At 57.8% G+C, this 22,367-nt stretch overlaps 1 protein-coding gene across 1 annotated transcript in view; it reads left to right on the plus strand.

The window, feature by feature from the left end:
* Positions 1-1,660: 1,660 nt before the first annotated feature.
* The window catches only part of CACNA2D4 (calcium voltage-gated channel auxiliary subunit alpha2delta 4), a 91,356-nt gene continuing 70,649 nt past the window's right edge, over positions 1,661-22,367 (plus strand). The window contains exons 1-12 of the mRNA XM_067698599.1: positions 1,661-1,668; positions 1,871-2,027; positions 3,930-4,091; positions 10,254-10,388; positions 10,568-10,621; positions 10,891-10,970; positions 11,428-11,607; positions 15,512-15,593; positions 16,889-17,005; positions 20,081-20,140; positions 20,768-20,930; positions 21,146-21,277. Of these exons, the coding sequence (XP_067554700.1) occupies positions 1,661-1,668; positions 1,871-2,027; positions 3,930-4,091; positions 10,254-10,388; positions 10,568-10,621; positions 10,891-10,970; positions 11,428-11,607; positions 15,512-15,593; positions 16,889-17,005; positions 20,081-20,140; positions 20,768-20,930; positions 21,146-21,277 (1,330 nt within the window). The remainder of the gene's footprint in view (positions 1,669-1,870; positions 2,028-3,929; positions 4,092-10,253; positions 10,389-10,567; positions 10,622-10,890; positions 10,971-11,427; positions 11,608-15,511; positions 15,594-16,888; positions 17,006-20,080; positions 20,141-20,767; positions 20,931-21,145; positions 21,278-22,367) is intronic.

Genomic DNA, 22,367 nt, shown 5'->3' on the forward strand with positions numbered 1-22,367 from the left:
TTCCCTCTCCTGAGTGACTTTCCCACGTCTGTGCAGGACAGCCGAGGAGGGGCTCCAGGCGCTGGGCCCGCAACGTGAGACCTGGATCCGCAGGCTGGGAGGCGGCCTAGGGACCTGCTTTTCCTGCAGGCTCCCCGGGGGATTCTGATCTGCCACCAGGGAGGAGGATTGATTGAGCACTTACTGTATGCCGGTACTGATCTAGGCTCTGGGAATAGCGAGAAAAGCGAACAGTATTCCTCCCGCGAGAAGATGGATAATTAGCAAGAGAGACAAGTGAACAACATACGTCCAGCAGAGACGCTGAGGAGGATGCCTCCAGCAGGTGCTGTGAGGGCTGCCCTGGGCCGGGGTCACAGGAGGGCCTCACTGGGAGGGAAACGACGGAGCAAACTGCCGACGGGCCTCGGGGGACAAGCCACGTGGGCGCCAGGGAAGCACAGGCGGGCGGAGGCCACGCCGCTCCCCACCTGCTGATGCTCTGCAGCTTCCTTGCGGACTGGCTGTGCCCAGACCGTCCTGAAACCCTGAAGGGGACATTCACTGGCCAGAGACAGCCCGCTGCACACCGTGCTGGTTGATCACACAACTGCCATCCCCCCACCCCCGGTTCCAGCAGGCCTCAGGTTTGGGGGACACTTTCTGCCACCACTTTCTTGGGGGAGGTGGGCCCGGCCACAGCCAGGAGGGGAGTTGTGATTGGTTCAAGCTGGTCATGGCTGCAAGTCCTTCAGGCGTGGGCATAGAGTGCAGTCCGGCCACTGCAGAATGAAGGAGTCTGCTAGGTGATGTCAACAGTGAGGGTCCTCATGGATGAGAGAAGCACAGGTAAAATCAGTCCCCCTTCTCCTCAAAGATCTGAGTGCAATGCCTGGAACAGTGGCAGCCATCCTGTGACCATGAGGGGAGCTAGCTTGAGGACAGCCCCAAATACTGAGGATTCCAGGGAAAAAAATGGAGGAAATGGGATCTTTGGTGACACCCTTCAGCTGCTGTGTTAATCAACCCTGGAACCACCTAGACTTCCTATGTGAGATACTGAATTGTCATTATCTAAGTCAGCTGCGTAGAGGTTTTCCTGTTACTTTCAGCCCAAAGCGCTAACTGTGACCCACTCCTTTCCCACACCCTTGGCATACTTAGGATGCTCCTCTGACAGCTCCCTGACGATGCAGGCCAGGAAGAGTCTACTGTCTACTTCTAGGACCTGGGGCCCACAGTGTTGGGGACTCTCAGGCTGCTGTCAGACTCGTCCTCCTTCACGGGGCCCAGAGCCGGGGCAAAGGCCGGGGCACCTGCTGCAGCCCTGGGGACCCACACTCCCCTCAGGTCGGAAGGTTCTCTTGTGTCTGCCTCCTCCGCAGCCCGTGGGCTTCCCCAGGGGTAGAAACCACCGTCATCCTGGTGGCCCTGAGCCCCAGCCCGCTCAGAGCCGGTGCATGGCAGGGGCTCGAGAAACGGTAGAACAGGAAGAGAAAATGAGCAGAGAAATGGGGAGGGGGGAGCAGGGGGGGAAAGTGAGGAGGGGCCCGGGGACGGCTCGCAGGCAAAGCTACACGGAATGTGGCTTCCCCGGGGCACCGGCAGAGGCCCCACGAGGGGAGAGGTCAAGGCTGTGAGCCAGAAGGACAGAGACCGAGGGACCCAGAGGCTAGCGGTCATGGCCAAGTGAGCCTGCCAGCACCTGGTGCCAGAGGCCCCGGCGCCCTCTGCCTCCTGCCCCCGTGCTCTCCCCTCCGCTGCCGGGAAATGAGGGCAGGGCTTAAGCTTAGGCAGATGAGCCTCCAGCTGTGCCTCCCTGAACTGCCACGAGGCTCCCCCAGTGCCAGGAGCTGCCTGTGTTCGCTCACCTCCACCACTCACGCCGCAGCTCGGCACAGCTGCTGATGCGGGCGGAGGAGTGCACAGACGTCCCCCGGGGATGCTGCTGCCACACGTGCTTCTCAGTGGCCTGCCCCTCCTTCGTGGGCGACTGGGGGGAGGACAGTGACAGGACGGGGAGGGCCGGGGGGCCACAGGGCCGAGTGGTGAGTGGGCGCTGCCCAGCGCGGTCAGTGAGTGGGGACGCACCGCACACCGTCCCAGGCTCCCAGCCCCGCAGGGCAGCCACCACTGCCTCGTGCTGTCTGGGAACTGAGAGTGAAAAAAACCGAGGGGCTCGACTCTCGTTTCCCACTTGAACTTCTGTGACTCTGTTCCCAAGGCAGAGCTAGGGGCCCCTTCCCCAGTCCTCTGAGGCGCTCAAGGGCATCGTGGACTGGAACTCCAGCCCACCCCGCCCCGAGGCAAGACCCGGGACATCCCACTGGAGGACGCCGGCCAGCGAATGAGCATCCTCCCTGCCCTTCCTGGCGTACCTGCGTTTCCTCCTCTGAAGAAGAGGGGCACACCAACTCCCCTGAAGGTGTCCTGGGAGTAGAGATTTGCCCATCAATCCTTGCACAGGAAGAGCACTTACTTGTGACTAATAATAGGGAACGTTTCTGAGTGCCAAGTTGTGAGCTGAGAACTTAGGCAGGATCTCATCCATACTCAGGGCACAAGGTAGGCGTGCTGCCCGCGACACCCAGCCCCTGCTCTTCCTTGATAACAATGCCCAGCCCCGGCGAGACACCAGGACGTGTTAGAGGGGGTGGGGCCATCCCCTCCCATCTCTCCAGCCTACCTTGCAGCTCCTGGTAACTGTGCATCTCACTTCTGGCCAGTGGGTCAGAGCTTAATCTGCCAGCAGAGGGGGCCAGTGAGATTCCTGGGAGACTGTTTGCCTTCCTGCTTAAAAAAAAAAAAAGAACAGCAGCATCTGGCAAGGCCCTTCTTCTTTCCCCTGCCTTGAACTCAGGCATGATGTCTGGAAGGGCAGCAGTCATCTTGTGGCAATGAGGTGACAGGCATGAGGATGAACGCAGCGTGCAAATGAGGGAAAGGTGGAGAGAGGGAACACCCAGACCTTGGCTCTCTGCTGACAAGTCCTCATTTGTTAGGTGGGCTTCCTGTTACTTGCACTGAATACACCCCTGCCGGACACAGACAGGAAATGTCATATCTGTTCCACAGACAATAAAAACGGGGTGCCCTGGACAACAGAATGAGGAAGAAATAGAGCTAGAGTTCAGACCCAGAGCCTGGACACCAGAGCCTGAGCTCTTATTGCCTATAAAGTTTGCTAAACAAACGACTCATATAAATAAGATTGCAAGGAAAACATTTATCTTATTTAAAAGGGTAATTACAGGCTAATTACAAATGAGTCCTGCCTTCCTATTAAATCCAGTGCAGTGGCCCCAGCTCTCAGGGCCACTGTGTCCTTCCCTGGCCATGGTCACTTGGATGGCCCCTCACGGGCAGATCTGGGACTCACCAGGCTGAGCAAATGCAAACCCTGTTCTGATCCAGGCCATCTGCCGTGGGATGGGGCCTTAGGCAGCCTGCAAGGACGCCACACCCCAGCCCAGCCTGAGCCTGCAAGGGAGCCTCTGCCCTGAGCCCCGCCTCCAGTCACAGGCACCTTCGGAGCCCCTCCCCGAGCTGCCACTCCAAGCCCCCTTGGTCAACACTTGACCTTAGCCTGGAGGGCAGAGCCTTTGGGTTCCCTCTGTGTCCCCACAGTGAAGCTGCTGTCCTGTCCTGTCCCCGCGGGTGCTGCTTGGCCTCTGGCCTGGACCATGTCACGTTGCCAGTGCCCCACGTCCCACCCACAGCCTGTCAGATGGGGCACGTGGCCTGGCTCAGAGCAAGCCCTCACTTGTGGGTCAGGGCAGGGACTCGCTGGCTGGTAGCTTGAACTTTCCCTTGCGCGCTGTTCCTGGGGCTGAGAGAGCGTGGAAATTCACCAAGTGCTTTACCACAAGTCCCCCAGCTCCCCAGGCCCCTCGGGCCTCCTCCCCCACCCCTCCCAAGCACACTCATTTCCTCCAACTGTCCTCTTCCAGGTACTGATAGACCCCGCAGGTCCCCAAGGGGCCTGGCCAGCCTGTAATGAGCCCACGCCCCCTGCCCCGGGCTTCCAGGGGCCTGAGACTCTGCAGGCAGAAGTCGGGGAGCTGGTGTCCTGCGGCGAAGGCACCAGCAAATCTAGGCTGACGCTGTCGCCTGTATCCCAGCCGCGTTTCCGGTGACCGGTAGGGAGGATGCCTGTGGGACTAGAGGAGGCGCTGTGTGTTAGACACACAGCATCCCGGCCTTGCCTCTCCGCCCCTCCTCCCAGGTTGAGAGAGGACTGGCTGCGTGTGATTGAATGCATTGGGAATCTGAGCACTCACTCTCCCCTCAGTCTCTAGAAGCCAGACTAGCACTTTGCAGCATTGGGTGTTTTAAAGTGAGCCGCAGTCTCTGGGGGACCGAGCAGGGCGTCCAGACTCTGGCTCTGCCCAGGGCAGCTGCAGATCCCTCTCCCTTTCCCCCTACTTTTTAAAAAATTGTGATTTTAAAAAAAAAACCCACATAACATAAAATTTACCACCTTAATCATTTCTAAGTGCACAGTTCAATACAGTTAAGTACATTCACGTCATTGTGCGACCGTCTCCAGAACCCTACATCTTATAAAACTGAAGCTCTGTCCCCATTAACCATGAACTCCCCGTCCCCTCCCCCAGCCCCTGGCCTCACCCTCCTGATTCTCTATGATTTTTTACCTCCTCCAGGGACCTCATATAAGTGGAATCACGCAGCACCTGTCCTCTGTGATGGGCTTATTTCATCGAGCACAGTGTCCTCAGGTCCATCCATGGCGTAGCAGGTGTCGGAATCTCCTTCCTTTTTAAGGCTGAGTCACATTCCCCTGCGTGCACAGACCACACTGTGTTTCTCCATCATCTGTCGACGGGCACTCAGCCCCTTCCAGCTCGTGGTAACTGCGGGTCACGCTGCTCTGAGTGGGTGCAGGTATCCGTGACATCCTCTGGCTCATCGGAAGATGATGGGGAGACGGAGGCCCCTGCGTGGCTGCCCGGTGGTTTCCAGGCCGGGCAAGAGCCCTAGGGGGCTCCTCGGAGGCCCTGGAAGGGAGGGGAGGAAGAGCCCTCACCCTCACCTCCTCCCAAAGTAAAAGCTTTGGCTTTTACTCTCAGTGAGGTGGGCAGCCTCTGGGGCTTCTGAGCGAGTGACGTGGGCTGACTTTAAAAGGACTCTCGGGGGCTTCCCTGGCGGCGCAGTGGTTGAGAGTCTGCCTGCCGATGCAGGGGACGCGGGTTCGAGCCCTGGTCTGGGAAGATCCCACATGCCGCGGAGCAACTGGGCCCGTGAGCCACAACTACTGAGCCTGTGCATCTGGAGCCTGTGCTCCGCAACAAGAGAGGCCACGACAGTGAGAGGCCCGCGCACCGTGAAGAGTGGCCCCCACTTGCCGCAACTGGAGAAAGCCCTCGCACAGAAACGAAGACCCAACACAGCAAAAATAAATAAATAAATAAATAAAGGACTCTCAGCGGCTGGGTTTAGAATGGACGGAAGAGGGGTAAGGGCAGAGTCAGGAGGCCAGCTGTCAGAGGCCCTGCAAGAAACAGGCGGGACACTCATAATGGGATCATTGGGGAAAAGTTTCTTTTCAAACGTACGAATGGAGACGGCACACAGAGTAACCCAGGGCTTAGGAGCAGCTGAGCTGTAACTTCCTTCCACGTCATGGGGAGGAAGCAGTTACTCCTGGAGTCTAAGGGGGTGTGATGGTCAATTCCACGTGTCAACTTGACTGGGCCACAGGCACCAAATGTTTGGTCCAACATCATGCTGGTTGTGACCATGAGGTGCGCTCTGGATGAGATGAAGAGTCTAGAGTCTATCAAGCTATAGACTTGGGACGTCCCTGTTAGCCCAGTAGTTAAAACTCTGCTTTCCCACTGCAGGGGGCACAGGTTCAATCCCTAGTCAGGGAACATGCTGTGCAGTGTGGCAAAAAAAACAAAGAAGCAGAAGAAAAATAAATAAATAAATAAATAATCTATAGACTTTGCCCTCCCTGGTGTGAGTGGGCCACGTCCAGTCAGCTGAGGGTCTCAGTGGAACAAAGGGTGCCCCCTCCTGCAAGTAAGACAGACTGCTGCCTGACAGCCTTTCAGCTGGGACATCGCTTTCTCCTTCCTTTGGACTTGAATTGAAACATGGAGGCTCTCGGAGGTCTCCAGCTGTCAGGTCTTTGGGCCCCAGTGACACCACCACTCTCCACGTCCCCGGGTTCACAGCCCGAGGCTTGGTCGCCCCACAATCGTGAGAGCGCCTTCCCTGTAATGAATCTGTTTCCCTTGCTGCACACACCCAACCGGTTCTGGCTCTCTGTAAAGTCCTGACTCGTGCAGGGAGGAAGCCATGCGGGGGCGGCCCGCGAAGAGGAGGGGTAGTGCTGGGCCGGCCTGGGGTGGGCCTGCTCTCTCCAGGCTCCTGCTGGCTCCCCGCTGGACTCGGCTGCGTGGTCCGTACAGGCGACCCCCGTGGGCGGGGCAGGAGCCTGGACACCAAACAGAAGGCGCGAACGTGCGCAGAGGGCAGGACGCTGCTGTGAGCCAGGGAAGGAGCCGGGCTGGCCGGGGCCCCGGAGGCCTGGGCTGGGCAGCAGTGGGCGGGCTCCGGATGTAGTCACAGGGCAGAGCCGGCACGAGAAAGAGGGGTCACGGCTGGCCCCAAGGTGGGTGCGGGGCAGCCAGAGGATGGGGTTGCCAGCGACCGAAATAGCCTTCTTTGCCTCCTGCAAAGATTGCTTTGGAAGAAAGGACTCAATTGCTAAAGAAACTGTTACGAGATCCCTGCTGTGATAGTTGACGTTTTGTCGACACACATCCCTGTATCGCCACCTGTCCTCCTCGCTGTCCCCTGGAGCACGGAGGGGAGGGGTTCAGCGATCGGGGAGACTGAGCCTGGGCACAGGGCCTCCAGTACAGCTGCGTGTGTTCACAGTTGCTGGATGAAGGAAGGAAAATTGCTGTGGAATGATGGGAACTACTGACCTTTCCTCCTCTGCTGTGGGGCTAAGCCTGGAGCCCTTATTCCTTCCATCTGTCTGTCCTTCCACTGCTCAGAGGACATGTGGGTGCTCACCAAGCATGGCGGTGCAAGGGTGTGTGCAGGGTGTGTGTGTGTGCAGGGGTGTGTGTGCAAAGGGTGTGTGCAGAGGGTATGCAGGGGAGTGTGTGCAGGAGGGGTGTGTGCAGGGGCGTGTGTGTGCAGGGGGTGTGTGCAGGGGGGGTTGCAGGGGGAGGGTGTGCACAGGGTGGGCAGGGCTGGGGGCACACACTGCTCTCCCACAGCGCAGGCCCGGGAACAGCTCACTAGCCAGTGCTCTCCGGGCAAAGGTGGAAACGTGTGGCCTGTGTGCACAGGAGCTTAGCTTGGGTTACAGACTCTTTTACATCTTTTCTGACCCTGTTCTTCTTCCTTCCTGTCCCCCCACCTCCCTGTTCTGCCAAACTTGTAAATCACTATTGTCCCATGGATGTGGGGTCGCAGCGGGTGAGGTTTAAGTTTGATTTTGGAGAGAGCTAGTATAACCGCTGCCCAGTCTAGGAACAGCCTGACTTCCCCCAGCGTCCTCTCCCTTGTTCCTGTCTCTGCACCCCTGATCCCTCACACCCTCCCCCACTCCCACCCCACTACCCTCGAGGTGGCGGTTTTAAGACAGGTGTGCAAATGTTTGCTGTTCTTCCCATTGAGAGTTGGGGCCCGCATCTGCTCCCTCGGAGCCCAGCCCAACCTGGCTACCAACTGGTAGCCCGTGGAATACACGAGGCGAGGCTCCGTGACTTCCAAGGCAGACCACAAGGCAAAGGGTTCCACTGCGTTCTCTTGGGATCTAACTCTCAGAGTCCAGCCACCGTGCTGTGAGGAAACCCAAGCAGCCCCTGAAGAGGGAAAGTCAGTCTCCCAACCCTTGGCCCCTGCTGAGGTCCCAGCCAACAGACAGCACCAAGCTGCCAGTCGTGTGAGCAAACCACCCTGTAGGTGGATCCTCCAGCGCCCGTTAAGCTGCCCCAGCTGACACTGCATGGGACAGAGATGAGACTTTCCTGCTGAGCCTTGCCCAAAATACCCATTTGGGAGCTAAATAGATAATTGCTTTTATTTTTAAGCCACTAAGTATAACTTAGTATGCAGTAATAAACAACTGATATCTCACTATTTCCTAAAAAGTATACACAACGTAGTATGCCCGTGGTTTCCTACTTTTGTTCCTTCAGTTTCTTATATCCTATCTGTTCCTTATAATGACCCCTTCAAGGGGCTCCTATTGGTGAACTCCTATTCATCCTTTAAAGCCCAATTCAAATGTCCCTTTCACTATGAAGCTTTCCCTAAAATTTCTCTCCCTCTTTTTCCCACCATAAGGAGAAAATGATTGTCCCTTCCACTATGATGACAAATGCATCACTTATGCCTCACAGCACTCAGCCTGATTTAGCTGAGTGGTGGGTTTGAGACCAGCCTCCATGGATAGACTCTAAGTATGCATAGCAAGCATCATGTCCAGTCTTCCTTCCAACACTGTGTCTCTCATCTCCAGTGCCCGGTGAGGGGCTGACACCAGGAAGATGCCCTAGGAAAGTGGGTTAAATTTATGGGGGTTGAGATGAAAGACTGACCAAGGAAAAGCTGGGATACTCTTCCCCTCATAGCCCTTAAGAATGAAGCCGCATGTAAGTTCCCTCCTCCCTGGCATAAGTGATATGCCTTCCTGGACGACAGGTGAAGGGTGAGCCCTGAGGTCTGAGGGCCAGAGGGCTCTCTGAGCTTGGTAATGCCCTTAGCTCTTGCTCTGGTCCCACCCTTCATTTTATTCCTGCTAAGAAATCCCTCCTCTGAAGGATTCAGCTCTGAAGTCCTCTGCCCTCCCCACTGCACCACACAGCTCCTGGGGTTTCACAAGATGCTGCAGCAAGAGGGGCCCAGTAGCTAGAGTGGGCCACAGTCGGCAACGCATACCCAGCAAGATATATATTAGAGCTATTAGAAAGGCATCTTTCTCTGCACAGCTGGTAGGGGCAACACCTCGCGCTCTACCCACCACCCTAGCTTCTTTGCAGGAACTCTGAGGGCTTCCCAGCAGGCTGGGTAGACCCAGGCCACCACCATGCCTGTAAAATGAGCCATGTGACATTGACAGAGATTTCTAGCAGGTCCCAGGCTTAGACTGTTAGAGTTGGTCATGGCCGCGGTCAGCAGGCGCTAGAACAGGCAGGGGCCGTTCCGGGGGTCACAGCTCCCGTCATGTGGGGATGGTCACCCACAGTAGAGACAGAACACAGATACACAAGTGGAGAGGAAAGTGAGCATTTATTTAAAATGGAAGAGTCCGGAGGAGGGATAAATTAGGAATTTGAGATGAACAGATACCTACCACTAGATATAAAATAGATAAACAACAAGGACCTACTGTATAGCACAGGGAACTGTATTCAATATCTTGTAATAACCTATCATGGAAAAGAACCTGAAAAAATATACATGTATATCTATAACTGAATCACCTTGCTGTACACCAGAAACATTGTAAATCAACTATACTTCATTTTTTTAATTTAAAAAATTAAAAAAAATTTTAACATCTTTATTGGAGTATAATTGCTTTACAGTGGTGTGTTAGTTTCTGCTTTACAACAAAATGAATCAGTTATACATATACATATGTTCCCATATCTCTTCCCTCTTGCGTCTCCCTCCCTCCCACCCTCCCTATCCCACCCCTCTAGGCGGTCACAAAGCACCGAGCTGATCTCCCTGTGTTTTAAATTAAAAAAAGAAAAGGAAAGAGTCACTCCAAATCACAAATTTTAAGAAGTTGATGAATACCACAAAAATCACAAAACCTAGAAAAATTACACATTCTTTTTATTTATTAATTGACCAACACGCCTCTATGGTAATTTTTCTAATCTTGGTACGATTCGTAATGAAAGGTACGCAGAATCCATCTGAAACTCACGAACAACTCACGTGCCTGTAGAAATCGCTGTCCTGCCAGGCTGAGCCTGAACGGAGCCCCGCCCACAGCGCGGACTCCCCGCCGGGGACACACAGGCGTTTGTCATGGGGACACTTGCTTCTCCTGGCATTCCTCTGTCGGTGGCAGCCCTGCGGGCCGATTTGCTGGAACCAGCAGGTTTGTCAGGACAAGATACACCAAGAAGCCCTCTGACCTGTGGAAGGCGTGCGCTGTGGCCTCACGTGGTGCTAGCACCAGTTTGGACCCGCAGACATAAGAATTTTGATCAGATTCTGTCGTGTGTAATTCCCGTCGGAAGAGGCGACAGCGTATGGCATGTTTATAGTTACGGACAGTCAACATCAACCGCTTCCTAGCAGGAGAGCCAGGCCCCGATGAGAACCAGGTCCCCTGCTGGCAGCTTCCGGCCTTGGAAGAATCTTCCGTGGACCGGCTCGTGGGCTTTTCTCCGTCCACTCCCGTGCGCTGCCAGTGGGGCACTGCGGGGCGCTCACGCGGCAGCTGGGTGTCCTGTCACGAGGCCAGCAGCCCCGCAGGCAGGCGGTGAGTGTCCCTGGAGCCGCTCTGCCCTGGATGGCTGCACACAGCTGTCCAGGTGGCTACACAAGCCGAACTGTTTCCCCACTGGCTTCCTCTTAGCTGGACCCCAAGGCCCAGGGCCCCCCCCGGCACCACCCGGCAGAGGGGACATCGGTCGGAGAAGCTGAAATGCAGACGGACGGAGGCCTTGACCAGCGGGGCTTGCACTGTCTTCCTTTCACATGCATTAGGTGCTCATTCCATACAAGGGTTGGGGGCAGGGCAGGGGCCTGGAGCTTCCCAGAAAAATGGGTCCCCAGCCTAGAACCGGGGCAGGTGAGATGTGGGGGAGGTGAGGCCCAGGCTGTGGACGTTACCTCTGACCTGGCCCAAGTCAGCGGCCTGGACACAGGAGCCAGCACAGGGCCCCCTCTGTCCCCTAGCCTCCCCGAGCCAACAGGGATGCTGACGCTACCCCCAGGACCGTTCGGAGGTTTAAGGAGAAGGTCTGCCACAGCTCCTGGTAAGTCAGAGCGCTGGACACGCATCCAGGGCCAGTGTCACTGCAGAAGGTGCTCTCCAGGGACGGGTCTGCCTCTTTAACACAGGAGGCTGTGCTCTGACCCTCGTGGGGTGGGGGTGAGCCAGCCCTGCCTTCTGAAACCAGGGTAATCCCGCCGAAGTCACCCCCACCGCCCTCTTGCTGTCAGGCGGGGATTAGAGAGGAGGCCCGTGGATTAACCAGTTCATTTCGTCACACCTTCTCCCACCAGCCGCTCTCCTGGAAGCCTGCGGCTGCAGGGCAGAGAAGGGACCCCCACCCACACTGGGCATTGCAGCCAGGACCCGACTGGAGGCTGGGGAACCCCAGGCTTTCCCCGACCCGGAAGGCAGAAGGCTCGGGGCCGTGCCAGGGATCTGGGCAGACAGAGCTCGGGGTCTGAGGCTGCTCTCTCCTCTCCCTGGCCCGACCCCAGCAGGGGCACCTTGCCGGGACCCCCCAGGGTCCACCCAGCTCCCAGCTCCACCCACGGCAAGATGCCCTCCCACCGGTGGCCAGAGGCCTGGGCCTCCCTGCAGAAGACGGTGGTCACCCTGTGCCTGCTGTGCAGCACGTCCCTGTCCCCCACGCGGGGGCAGGCCAGGATTCCTCTGGAAACGTAAGCCTCAAGAGCCCCCCCACCCATAAACCCCTCCCTCCCTCCCCTCCCCAGCCAACCTCAATCCTCGGCCTCCCCCAGCCCCCAGGCTCTCCAGGGCTCGGCTGCCTGCTCCCCCTGTCTTGCTGTGAAGACCTTTTCTTCACCGGCCTCTTCTCTTCCCCAAATCTCTGCCATATGGGGCCCTACCTTCACCCCCTGCCCAGACACCTGACAGTCCTAGGAGAACTGAGCACAGGGGCCCACACTCCTCCTGGGATGGCAGGCAGTGTCCCCAGACCCTGAGGGCGAGGCTCCTTCCAGGGCGATCGCACACTGAGGCAGCTCTAGTAGGAGCTGAGTTGCTGGACGTGACCATCTCAGCTCCACAAGGATTCGTTAGGAAACATTCTGAGAGGGTGAAGCGGTCCTAAACCGACCAATAGCTCTGCAGCCAGGAGCCAGGTGGATGTGCACGGTGGGGGCCGGGGGGTGTCTCCATTCCCTTTCTACACCTGCCTGCCTCCCTCCAGTCCCCAGTCCTACATCCTGTCACTAAGACCAGCTGCAGGGAAGCTATCGGTCATTCACACTTTGGTATAATCTAACTTAATGTGCGACTCTCTGGGGGTGTCTGGCCTTTAGTCCTTAGTTCTGGCGGTTCCGTTAAGGCCAGTTCTGATCCGTGTGGGAGCAGAACATTCAGGACTGAAGGGGCTACCTGCTCATCACACCTGAGCCCACGAGGACAGTCAGGCTATTGCCAGCCTCGTGTCTGACAGAGGGGGTCCTGCAGCCCCACGAACATCTGGGGTTTGTGTGGAGCTGAGCTAAGTGCGGGCTTTGAGCAGCTCTGTCCCCGTCGAGGGGTCCCACCTCTAGCTGTTACAGGCCTGGTGCTGCCAGGTGCTCCGCAGATGACCCTCCAGTCCACACAGTGAGGTGGGGAACGGTCTCCTGACTCTACAGTAGAGGAAACGAGCTCAGAGAGGTCAGACGGCCACCCCACACTCGCGCAGCCTGCAAATGGCAGTGCCACACTTGAACTCGAGTCGGCCTGGCTGGGACCTCACCTCCACACCCCCTGCCAGCCTGAACCCTTCATGGTGGGGGGAGGTGTTGAGAGTAACCTTCATCCCGGAGCACACCCCAGCTAACAGTACAGGCAAGCTCCAGGGACAGGCTGAGCGCCGGCTAGCGAAGGCTGGAGCCCAGGCCTGCGTAGAGGGGACCGGCCACACGGGGCGCCCGAGCGTCCGCCGAGGGGAGGGCCCACAGCCACGCCCGTGTCTGCACGCGCCCACCACCCTGCAGCCAGACCTCCCCCGGGCTCCGGATCCCTGCCCCCCAGTGAAGCCTTCCCAGTCTTTCCCCCCAGAGACCGGCGCCTCCCCCACGCCTTCCCCTCCCACTCAGGGCTCGGCTTCTCCTGCCTGCCCGGCTTCTCCCACCTCCCAGATCTGTTCCCACCAGGACTCCCAAAGGTCTCCCCGCCCAACCCAGTACACACTCCTGGCTTCACCTCCTGGCCTGCTCCCGACACTCGGCTCTCCCTTCTTGAGTCTCAGCGCTCTCCCGGGTCTGCCCGCGCGCCCACGTTAACCTTTGTCTTCCTCTAACGCCCCTTTCCCGCCGTCGGCCCCGGGAGCGCCGCTGCTCCCCAGGGTTTGCCCTTCACTCACAGACCTTCTCAGCCAGCACCCCCTCCTTGCGAGCCCGTCCGCCTCAGAATCCCGGCTCCCACCCACCAACCAGTGACCCCCAGCCCTGACTCCCCCTGCTAGACCCACATTCCGCTGCCACGGGCTGCTCTTCCTGAACATCACCGGAGCTTTGAAATTCAAGTTTGTGTCTTTCCAGATACAATACGAGGGACTTACCCGGCAGTCCAGTGGTTAAGACCTTCCAGTGCCCGGGCTGGGGGAGGGGAGTCAGATGCAGGTTCGATCCCGGGTGGAGGGAGCTAAGCTCCCACCGGCCTCGCAGCCAAAACACTGAAACATAAAACAGAAGCAATATTGTAACAAGTTCAATAAAGACTTTAAAAATGGTCCACATCCCCCACCCCCCAAAAAAAGATGCAATGTATTGGGTGCTTTCTGGAGCCGGGCAGCTCACAGCTGCCCAACGGCACCCAGTAGCCTCGCTGCAGGGACCTCCCCTCCTGCCTCTCCCAAGCTGCACGCGTCACCGTCTGCCCTCCGCAGCTTGTTCCCCGATCGTCCTGATAGTCTTAATTTTATTCAATAATACCACCATCGGCGCAACCACCCAAGCTGGAGACCTGGAAGCCATTTTGTTACCGAGCCCAAGCTCCTACTGCTCTCGCCACACAACAGGCCAATCGAGAGACAAGGCGTTGGGGCAAAGAAATGGCGACTCTATTCGGAAAGCCAGCAGACCGAGAGGGCAGTGCACCGGTGTCCCAAAGACCCGTCTCACCCGGGTTGGAATTCAGGCTGCTGTTATACTAAAGGGGAGGCGGTGTGTTCGGTTGTTGCCAACTTCTTGGTGCCAGGAGTCCTTTGTTCTTACAGCTGTCCACATAGGGCAGGTCATGATGTTTCTATAAACCTCAAACAAGGAAATTCCCTGGTGGGCCAGTGGTTAGGACTTGGTGCTCTCACTGCTGTGGCCTGGGTTTAAACCCTGGTGGGAGAACTACGATCCCCCAAGCCGCGCCTCTCAGACAAAGAAAGAAAAAAAGAAAAACCTCCAACAAGGCAAATGTTACTCTCTCTTCTGCAACTTTTTATCTCTATATGCATGAAAAGTGTTACACCCTTAAAGGTCAGAGCCTTGAGAATGGGCTGTCCTGTATATTTCAGGCTATAGGCAACCTTAACTTGTAGCAAAAGCAATAGAATACAAAGGTTAAAATAAAAGAAACAGATCCACCGTGGAGTCAGGTTTGTTCATCCCTGTTCCAGTTTTTGACCCCTCCAAGCTCCTCTGTCCTCTCTACCTAGAGTTCTCGGCCAAGTCTCTTTGATGGGGGAGACTCTCCCAGACTTCAACACTGAGTCAGAGCCCACCTCTGCCAGGAAGCCTTCCCTCACCACCACCACCCCTCCCCCAGCTTCGATGGTGCCCCTTCAAACATGCATGGCGCCCTCTGTACGTGGAGGGGTGTCGCTCTAACTGTTCCACAAAGGCAAAGACTGGGCACCGCTCCTGCCTGTGCACGATGCCCAGCACATAGTAGGGCCTCGATCATTGTCGGTTGAGTGACCGAACGAATGCTGACCTTGGCATGATCACGTGGGGGAACTCCTTTTGCTCCACCTGGAGAGGCTCAGGCACAGCCCCGTGTGGCCTCACCCCCAACCAAGGGCGGGATCTCGGGGCACTTGTGAGGGCGGGTCTCTCCGTGAGGCTGCCTCACCCTCCTGCCCGCCGGCCCCGGCCTCTCAGACTCGGCTCAGAGCCTCGGCCTCCCTGCCTCACGCGCCCTGCGCAGGGCAGCTGGGGGACGACTGGCCGAGGAGCTGCAGCTGTGTGAGTCCTCGGGGTCCCCCACCCTGCCTGGTCAACCCCGACCTCGTCCCTTCTTCTCCAGCCCTCAGGGGGCGGGGGCTAGGCTTGGCTCCGGGTGGTCAGCCCCTGCCCCCCAGCAAGGGTGTTGGGATCACAGTGTGGCTGCCAAGCCTGCTGGGTCCTCTGGGCCCCTGCCCTGGCTGGGAGGGACCACAGCTGCCGGTGTGTTTTCCTGGGTGTACGTCAGGGTGTGTGATTGCGTGTGTGCATCTGTGTATACGTGTGTGTGTTATGTGTGTCCCTGCATGTTTGTGCGGGTTTGTGTATGTGCACCGGTGGGTGTCTCTGCATGTAGACACTTGCCTCCTGTGTGTGCGCATCTCTGCGTGTGTCTCCTTGTGTGTGCTCACGCGTGAGTGCACACACACGTACTCCCACCGTCCTGCAGAGTGAAGCTGTGGGCAGATACCTTCGGCAGGGACCTGTATGACACTGTCACCAAGTACTCGGGCTCCCTCCTGCTGCAGAAGGTCAGTGACCACCCCCCCTCACCCTGGGGCTCCCGGGGCAGCTGGCGTTAAGCCGTCCTGGTGGAGAAGCAGGATGTCTGGGTGTGAGGGCTCTTGGGGGTCATCTAACCCAACCCCCATTTCAGATAGGGAAACTGAGGCCCAGAGAAGGGAATGATTTGCCCAAGACACAGAGCAAGTCGGGGGGTGGGGTGCACAGTACGGTCGGGTGGCCAAGAGTGTAGTGTCAGCTCAGGGGCCTGGGAAACCCACGCCTAGATGGGATGGGGGAAAGAGATGGTGGGGTGAGGAACAAAGGGGAGAAGAAGCAGGAGCTGGTGGACCGGACACAGGCCTGCTGCCTCGGGGCAGAGAGAGGTCGGTGGGAAGACCCTCGGACAGAGAGCCGCCCACCCAGTGCTCGACCTGCCGCCACGTCTCCAAGCACTAGAGAGCCACCGGGGCCCAGTGAGTCCAGTCCGGCCCCGCCTGGCCCCTGGGCAGGAGCTGAGCTGCCTGTGCACAGGCTGACAGCCGGCTTCTCGCTCAGCCCCCACAAGCTCCCATCCCGCTGGTATCCCGACTCCCAGGCCAGTGCTGAGGATGGCGCTGCCGTCCTGCTGCGAGTCGCTGAGATCAATAGTCACCATCTAAGCCTCACTGCAGCTTCAGCACCTTTCTCTAAGTGCTGCGGAAAGGGGAGCCTCTGGCTTTTATGGCCGTGCTTGTCCCCTCCCCCAGGCTGGGGGCCTGCTGTCCTGACCGCAGGGCCGCAGCAGCAATGCCGGCTCCCCTCGCCACCGCACACAGGCTCCCCCCACGCTGTGGCCGTTCTGGGTAAAAGCCTTGCACGTGACGCATCTTACAGTTTGGGGAACTGAGTAACTCGTGCCCAGGTGGCACCCAGGACACACGGTGAGGGAGTACCTCCCGGGGGCCCAGATGGCGACTCAGTGGCCCTCTTAATGCCCCCAGGCCCACTGGCCGAGAGTCAGGCAGCACCCACCCCTGCAGCGCATGGGGGGCACAGACACCACGAGCCTCACAGCCCCTGAGAGCAGCCCCTGCGCTGGCTGTGTGACCTCGGTCAAGCTCACGACCTCTCTGGGCCTCAGCCTCCCTCTGAAGGGTGTGAATCGGAGGACATCTGATAAGAGGTGTCTCTCGTCGATTGTTGGGGGAGGTTTTACGAGGACGGAGGGCCATGCTGGCCCCAGTGTGAATGCACCAGTGGGAGGATGGAGGCCGCCGGCAGCCGGGGATGGACGTCCAGGTACAAGACGACAGGTGTGTGTCTCTTCACGTCCCCTGAACAGAAATACAAGGACGTGGAGCCCAGTCTGAAGATCAAGGAGGTGGATGGCTTGGAGCTGGTGAGGAAGTTCTCAGAGGACATGGAGACCATGCTCCGCAGGAAAGTGGCGGCCGTCCAGGTGCTCAGGCCTGCGGGCTGATGGGACACGGAACCCCCTCCCTGAGCCCCTCTACACCACCTTCTCCTGCCTTGTAGCCCATGAGTCACAAGACCCTTGTAAAGGACGGGGTGGGGGGCAAGCGGAGAGTGGGGAGGGCCGGGCGGGCACCCTGCCTTAGGGAACAGCCTCCAGGGTTGGAGGGTCAACCACGGTGCTGAGAAGGACCTGCGTCAGGACCTCCGGTTCAGTGATGGGACAGAGCAGGGCAGAGTGAGGGCGTAGGAGTCACGGGCTGAGTGAATGGCGGGGGCTGGAGGGTGGGAGCGTAGGGGGGTGAGAGCGGGTGGCGTGAACTCCCTCTCTCCTCCCCCAGCCTCTCCCCTCCTGCCACACAGACCCGCCCTTCATGGCACCCAAGTGCTGCCCTGATGGGGGCCCAGGGCCCAGGTGTTTTGTCACTGCACAGCCACCTGGCTTGGCCTGGTAGAAACGGGACGTGTCACTTCCCTGGCATGAAGTGCTTCCCTGACCCCTGTGGGGACCTGGCTGGTGTAAACCAGCAGGTGCTGTGTGCCAGGAATTGGCCACCCCAGACCAGCGTTATTCCCTCCTTTGGGGGGTCCAGGAGAACAAGGAGGGAGGAGAGGGGTCTGGGCTGTGGACCCGCCGGGGAGGCCGAGGCTGTGCAGACGATGGGCGAGGGTGGCCGTGGTGGGGGGACAGGCTGCAGCCCCACCGGTGTCCGCCCATTTCCCCGCCTCCCTGCAGGTTGCCGGGGCCCCCTCTCCCACCTGTGACGATTTGCAGCCTCTTCTCTGCAGGCTTAGTTAGGGCAGGGGCTCTTAGCGTCAGGAAGCAATGAGGGATACCTGGGGACCACCCACAGCAGGGGAGGCTGACCCCCAGAGAAGCCAACACAGTAGTAACACCCGCCTCCTTCAGTCAGCTGGCCTGGGCAGAGTGCAGACACCGGGGCACAGGGATGCCTCTCTTTAGGTGCCAGCCCTCCTGGCGCCAGAGCACAAGAGGTCCTGAGACACCTCCAGAGCCCGGGGCGCTGGGCTCCGGGGGCTCCAGGGGCACCGCATCCTTTCCACGGCCTCAACACGGAAAACCAACCCGGGGGGCACTTGCTCTGTGGACCTTCTCCAAGCTTGAGGCCCTGCTCCCTGCTGGGGGTGCCCCCAGGGCCACAGCCACGGACCCTTCTATGAGGGTGCCCGTGGGGAAATTGCCTGGAGAGCGGCACTCAAATAATCTTTGCCCCATGGAATTTCTTCATCACATCTCGGCATTGGGGGTCGGGAGTAGGGAAGCAAGGAGGGCCCTCCCTCCTTGTTGGGGATAACGCTGGTTCTGCCCAGTGTACACGAGTGTAAATAGAGACCCGGAGGGCAGCGGCTCCCCCTGGCAAAGCCAGCTTAGGAGCTCTGGTCTCCTTTCCCCCACCCCCGGGTTTACTGAGGTATAATTGACAATCAAAAGTTGTGTATACTAAGATGTACAACCTGATGGCCCGATATACACATCCATTGTGAAACAGTCACCCCAACCAAGCCAGCCACCTTATCCATCACTCACAAATGGTAATTGTATTAAGGATACAATGCATTAAGGATAAATGGTATTTTCCTCCCTCCCTTCCTTCTTCCCTCCCTCCCCACCCCTTTCTTTCTTTTTGTATGAGAGGTGAGAACGCCCAAGAACAACCCTCTTAGCAAAGGTCAAGCCCTACAATATCGTCACCTAAGCCACCTTGCTGTGCATCAGCTCTCCACAATTCACTCATCTTGCACAGCCGAGACTCTGTACCCCTCGACCAGCGCCCATTTCACCCTCCCGCAGACCCTGGCAACCGCCATTCTACCCTCTGTTTCTAGGAGTTTGACTAGTTTAGATCCCCAGTAAGTGACTCCATGCAGTATGCGCCTTCCTGCATCCAGCTGATTTCACTTGGCCTGACGTCTTCCAGGTGCACCCAGGTTGTCACAGATGGACCAATTTCCATTTGGAAAGAGCCCAAATGTCCACCAGCTGTTGAGCAGATAAACAAAAAGTGGGCTATCCATAAAATGGAATATGATTCAGAAATAAAAAGAAATGATCCCACGTGCCTCAGAGCAAGTAAGCCCGTGCACCACAGCTACTGAGCCCGTGGGTCACAACTACTGAAGCCCGTGCTCCTAGAGCCCGTGCTCCGAAACAAGAGGAGCGCCACTCGCCGCAACTGGAGAAAGCCCGCACGCAGCAACGAAGACCCGACGCAGCCAAAAATAATAAATAAATTACTAAGAAAAAAAAAGAAATGAATACATGTTAAACATGTCTGATACATGTTAAAATATGGATGAACCTTGGAAACATTGTGCTAAGTGAGAGACTCCAGACACAGAAGGTCAAACACTGGCTGACTCCACCTTTGGCTGCTGACTGTGTACAGACTGAATACAGAGGGAGAGAGACACACAGACACACATTTTAATAGACTCTATTTCCTAAAGCAGTTTCAGGTTGACAGCAAAATTGTGAAGAAAGTACAGTTTCCATTTACCCCCCTCCACACACAGCCCCCCCAAAACTATCCACACGCCCACCAGACGGTGTGTTTGTACAATTAACGAACCTACGCTGACACGTCATTGTCACCCAAAGTCCGCAGTCTGCATGACGGTTCGCTCTCGGCGGTGTACGTTCCGGGCGTTTGGACAAACGTATGACGACGTGTCTCCATCACCAGAGATCACACAGAGTAGTTTCCCTGCGCTAAGAAATCCTGCTTGCCGGCTACTCATCCATCCCTCCCCACAAACCCCTGGCGACCACTGACCTTTGTGCTGTGTCCCTAGCCTCACCTTCCCCACAATGTCATGTAGCTGGAAGGACTCAGTGTGTCACCTTTCAGACTGGTTTCCTGTCCCTGTGACATGCACCTGCCTTCGGGCTACTGTGACTCGTGACGCTGTGAGCATTCGTGCGCAGGTGCTGGTCCGAGAGTCTGTCCCCAGTTCTCGCGGGTGGGCCCTGGCAGTGGACCTTACGGGGCCTCTGGCCTCCTTCCCGCACTGACTCTCCCCTTCCCATCCCCGCCCGCAGAATCTGGTCGAGGCTGCCGAGGAGGCCGACCTGAACCACGAATTCAACGAGTCCCTGGTGGTGAGTCGTCCCCTCCCACAGCCCTGGGAGGTACGGTGCCTAATGTCCCAGCGCCCCAGGGGCTGGGGCCGCCTGAGGGTGGGACATGGGGTGGGAATTGCATAGGCCCGGCTCCATCTTTCAATGTGCACCGGTTTGTATGACGCTGTAGAGGTTTCATTCTGAACCACTGTATCTGAGGAGACATTTATGGCTGGCCAGAGGCCAGGCTGCAGGCCTTCTCTTCAGAGGGAAGCCCCCTGCAGGGACCCCCATTTTGTCCCCCAGGAACCCTCCCCCCCTGCAAGATCTCGGGGTGCTGGCCAGGCTGCCTCCATCTGTCCACCTCTCCCTGAATCTGTGTCCGCCTGTCAGTCTCCAGCGCTGGCTGCGTCCACATACGCCAAAGTGGGGACTGAAGCCATAATCTAGAGAGTTTACACCAAAACCCAGAAGAACCAACCATCCGATCCAATGTCTGGATGGGTATTTGCCCCGAATCAGTGATCGTGGCCGGAATCCTCCGCCAGTGTGGACGTGGAGGTCAGTCTGTCCGATATCCATCACGTGTGACGCTCTCTCTCTCTCTCTCTCTCCCCTTCCCCTCCCTGGGCCCCCTGCCCTCCCGTCTTCTCGGTGTCGCCCTAGTTTAACTATTACAACTCTGTCCTCATCAATGAGAAGGACGCAGGCGGAGCCTACGTGGAGCTGGGGGCCGAGTTCGTCCTGGAGGCCAACGCGCACTTCAGCAACCTGCTGGTGAACACGTCTCTGAGCAGCGTGCAGCTGCCCACCAATGTCTACAACAAAGGTGACCGCCAGGACCCCAGCCCGCAGCCCCGCCCGGAGCAAACGGAGGTCCCTGGGGAGGGGGAAGAGGAGTGCGGGTGTGGACAGCAGTCGTGGGCGGCGTCGCTGCAGGCTGTGGGCACACGGGGGTGTGTGTGTGTGTGTGTGCACGCGTGTTCCGCGGGGGAAGACTGATCTCGTTTCCCCTGCACTTCCTCCTATAATCGTACCCTTCAGACCCGGATATTTTGAATGGAATCTACATGTCCGAAGCCTTGAACCCTGTCTTTGTGGAGAACTTCCAGAGAGACCCGACGCTGACCTGGCAGTACTTTGGCAGCTCGACAGGGTTCTTCCGCATCTACCCAGGTGAGGCCGCTGGGAGGCATCTCCACGGTCCTCGGGGCTCCGTCTCTGGGAACAAGGCGACGGAGGCACTGGAGATGGACCCTGGTCCAAAAGCGCCTCCAACCCCCCTCCGTCCCCTTCACAACCTGATAAGCACACTTTCAAGCTGATGAAGGAATGAACAAATGACGCCTCGGTAAGCAGCCAGTAAGCGCCCACCTGGACGCTTGTCCTGTGAGAAGCACATGGGAGGCGGAAAGGAGGGCAAAGCAATTCCCATCTTCACTGGAGAAGTGGGGCAGAGTCACTCATTCAGCAGCGGGGAAGGAAGCGTCACAGGCTAGCGGCCAACCCAGCAGGCAGCGGGGAAGCCCCCTTGTCTACCAACGAACAGAAAACGGAAGCCCCTTCCACGGGGCCTCCAAGAGCGCTGCCTTCTTTTATTTCTCATTTAAAACAATTCACCACCACAGCTCATGCCCACTCGTCTTATTTTAGCCCCCTGTCCAGAAAGCCTTAATATTGCCCTGTTTTCTGAGATAGGAACCGGAAGGTGTGGCTGGCCAGGGTTCTGGACCTCCTCAATCAATAGAAATTGACAAGAGGCCAGACAAGAAACTCAGGCAAGGCTTTACTGGGGCCCCTGCTGCGGCAGAGAGAGTGAGAACAACAGGTTCCCTTGCTCACCCCCTGTGGGGTGTAGGGGCGAGGCGAGCTGGTTCCTTATATGGGGTGAAGGTAGGGGTGTGTCCAGGGATCGGGCTGGACGGGCGGCTTAGGTGTTTTGCCCACCCCTTTCTGGTGTTGAGAGCAGGGGGCATGCCCAGTACCCTGCTTTTGCTCCCGGCCCTTCAGAAGTGGCAGTTGGGTTTTTTTGGTCTTTTTGTATCGTGTTGTCCATAATTTGCCCCAGCTCTGCAGGCACGCAGGTATTTTTAGTCCCTCATAGTTTCTTTGTTGCTGGAGGAGACGTCTCTCCAGGTGCAAGCACTGCAGCAGAGGGTCCCAGGTGCCAGGTCCCAGCCTGTCTCAAAGGGTCCTGAGGACAGCCATGTGTGTCCCCTGGGCCTCTCTTAGGAGGAGCACAAAGTGACCTCAGGGCTCACCGGTC

Source organism: Pseudorca crassidens, chromosome 11 (assembly GCF_039906515.1).
Source record: "Pseudorca crassidens isolate mPseCra1 chromosome 11, mPseCra1.hap1, whole genome shotgun sequence".
Classification (NCBI taxonomy): domain Eukaryota; kingdom Metazoa; phylum Chordata; class Mammalia; order Artiodactyla; family Delphinidae; genus Pseudorca; species Pseudorca crassidens.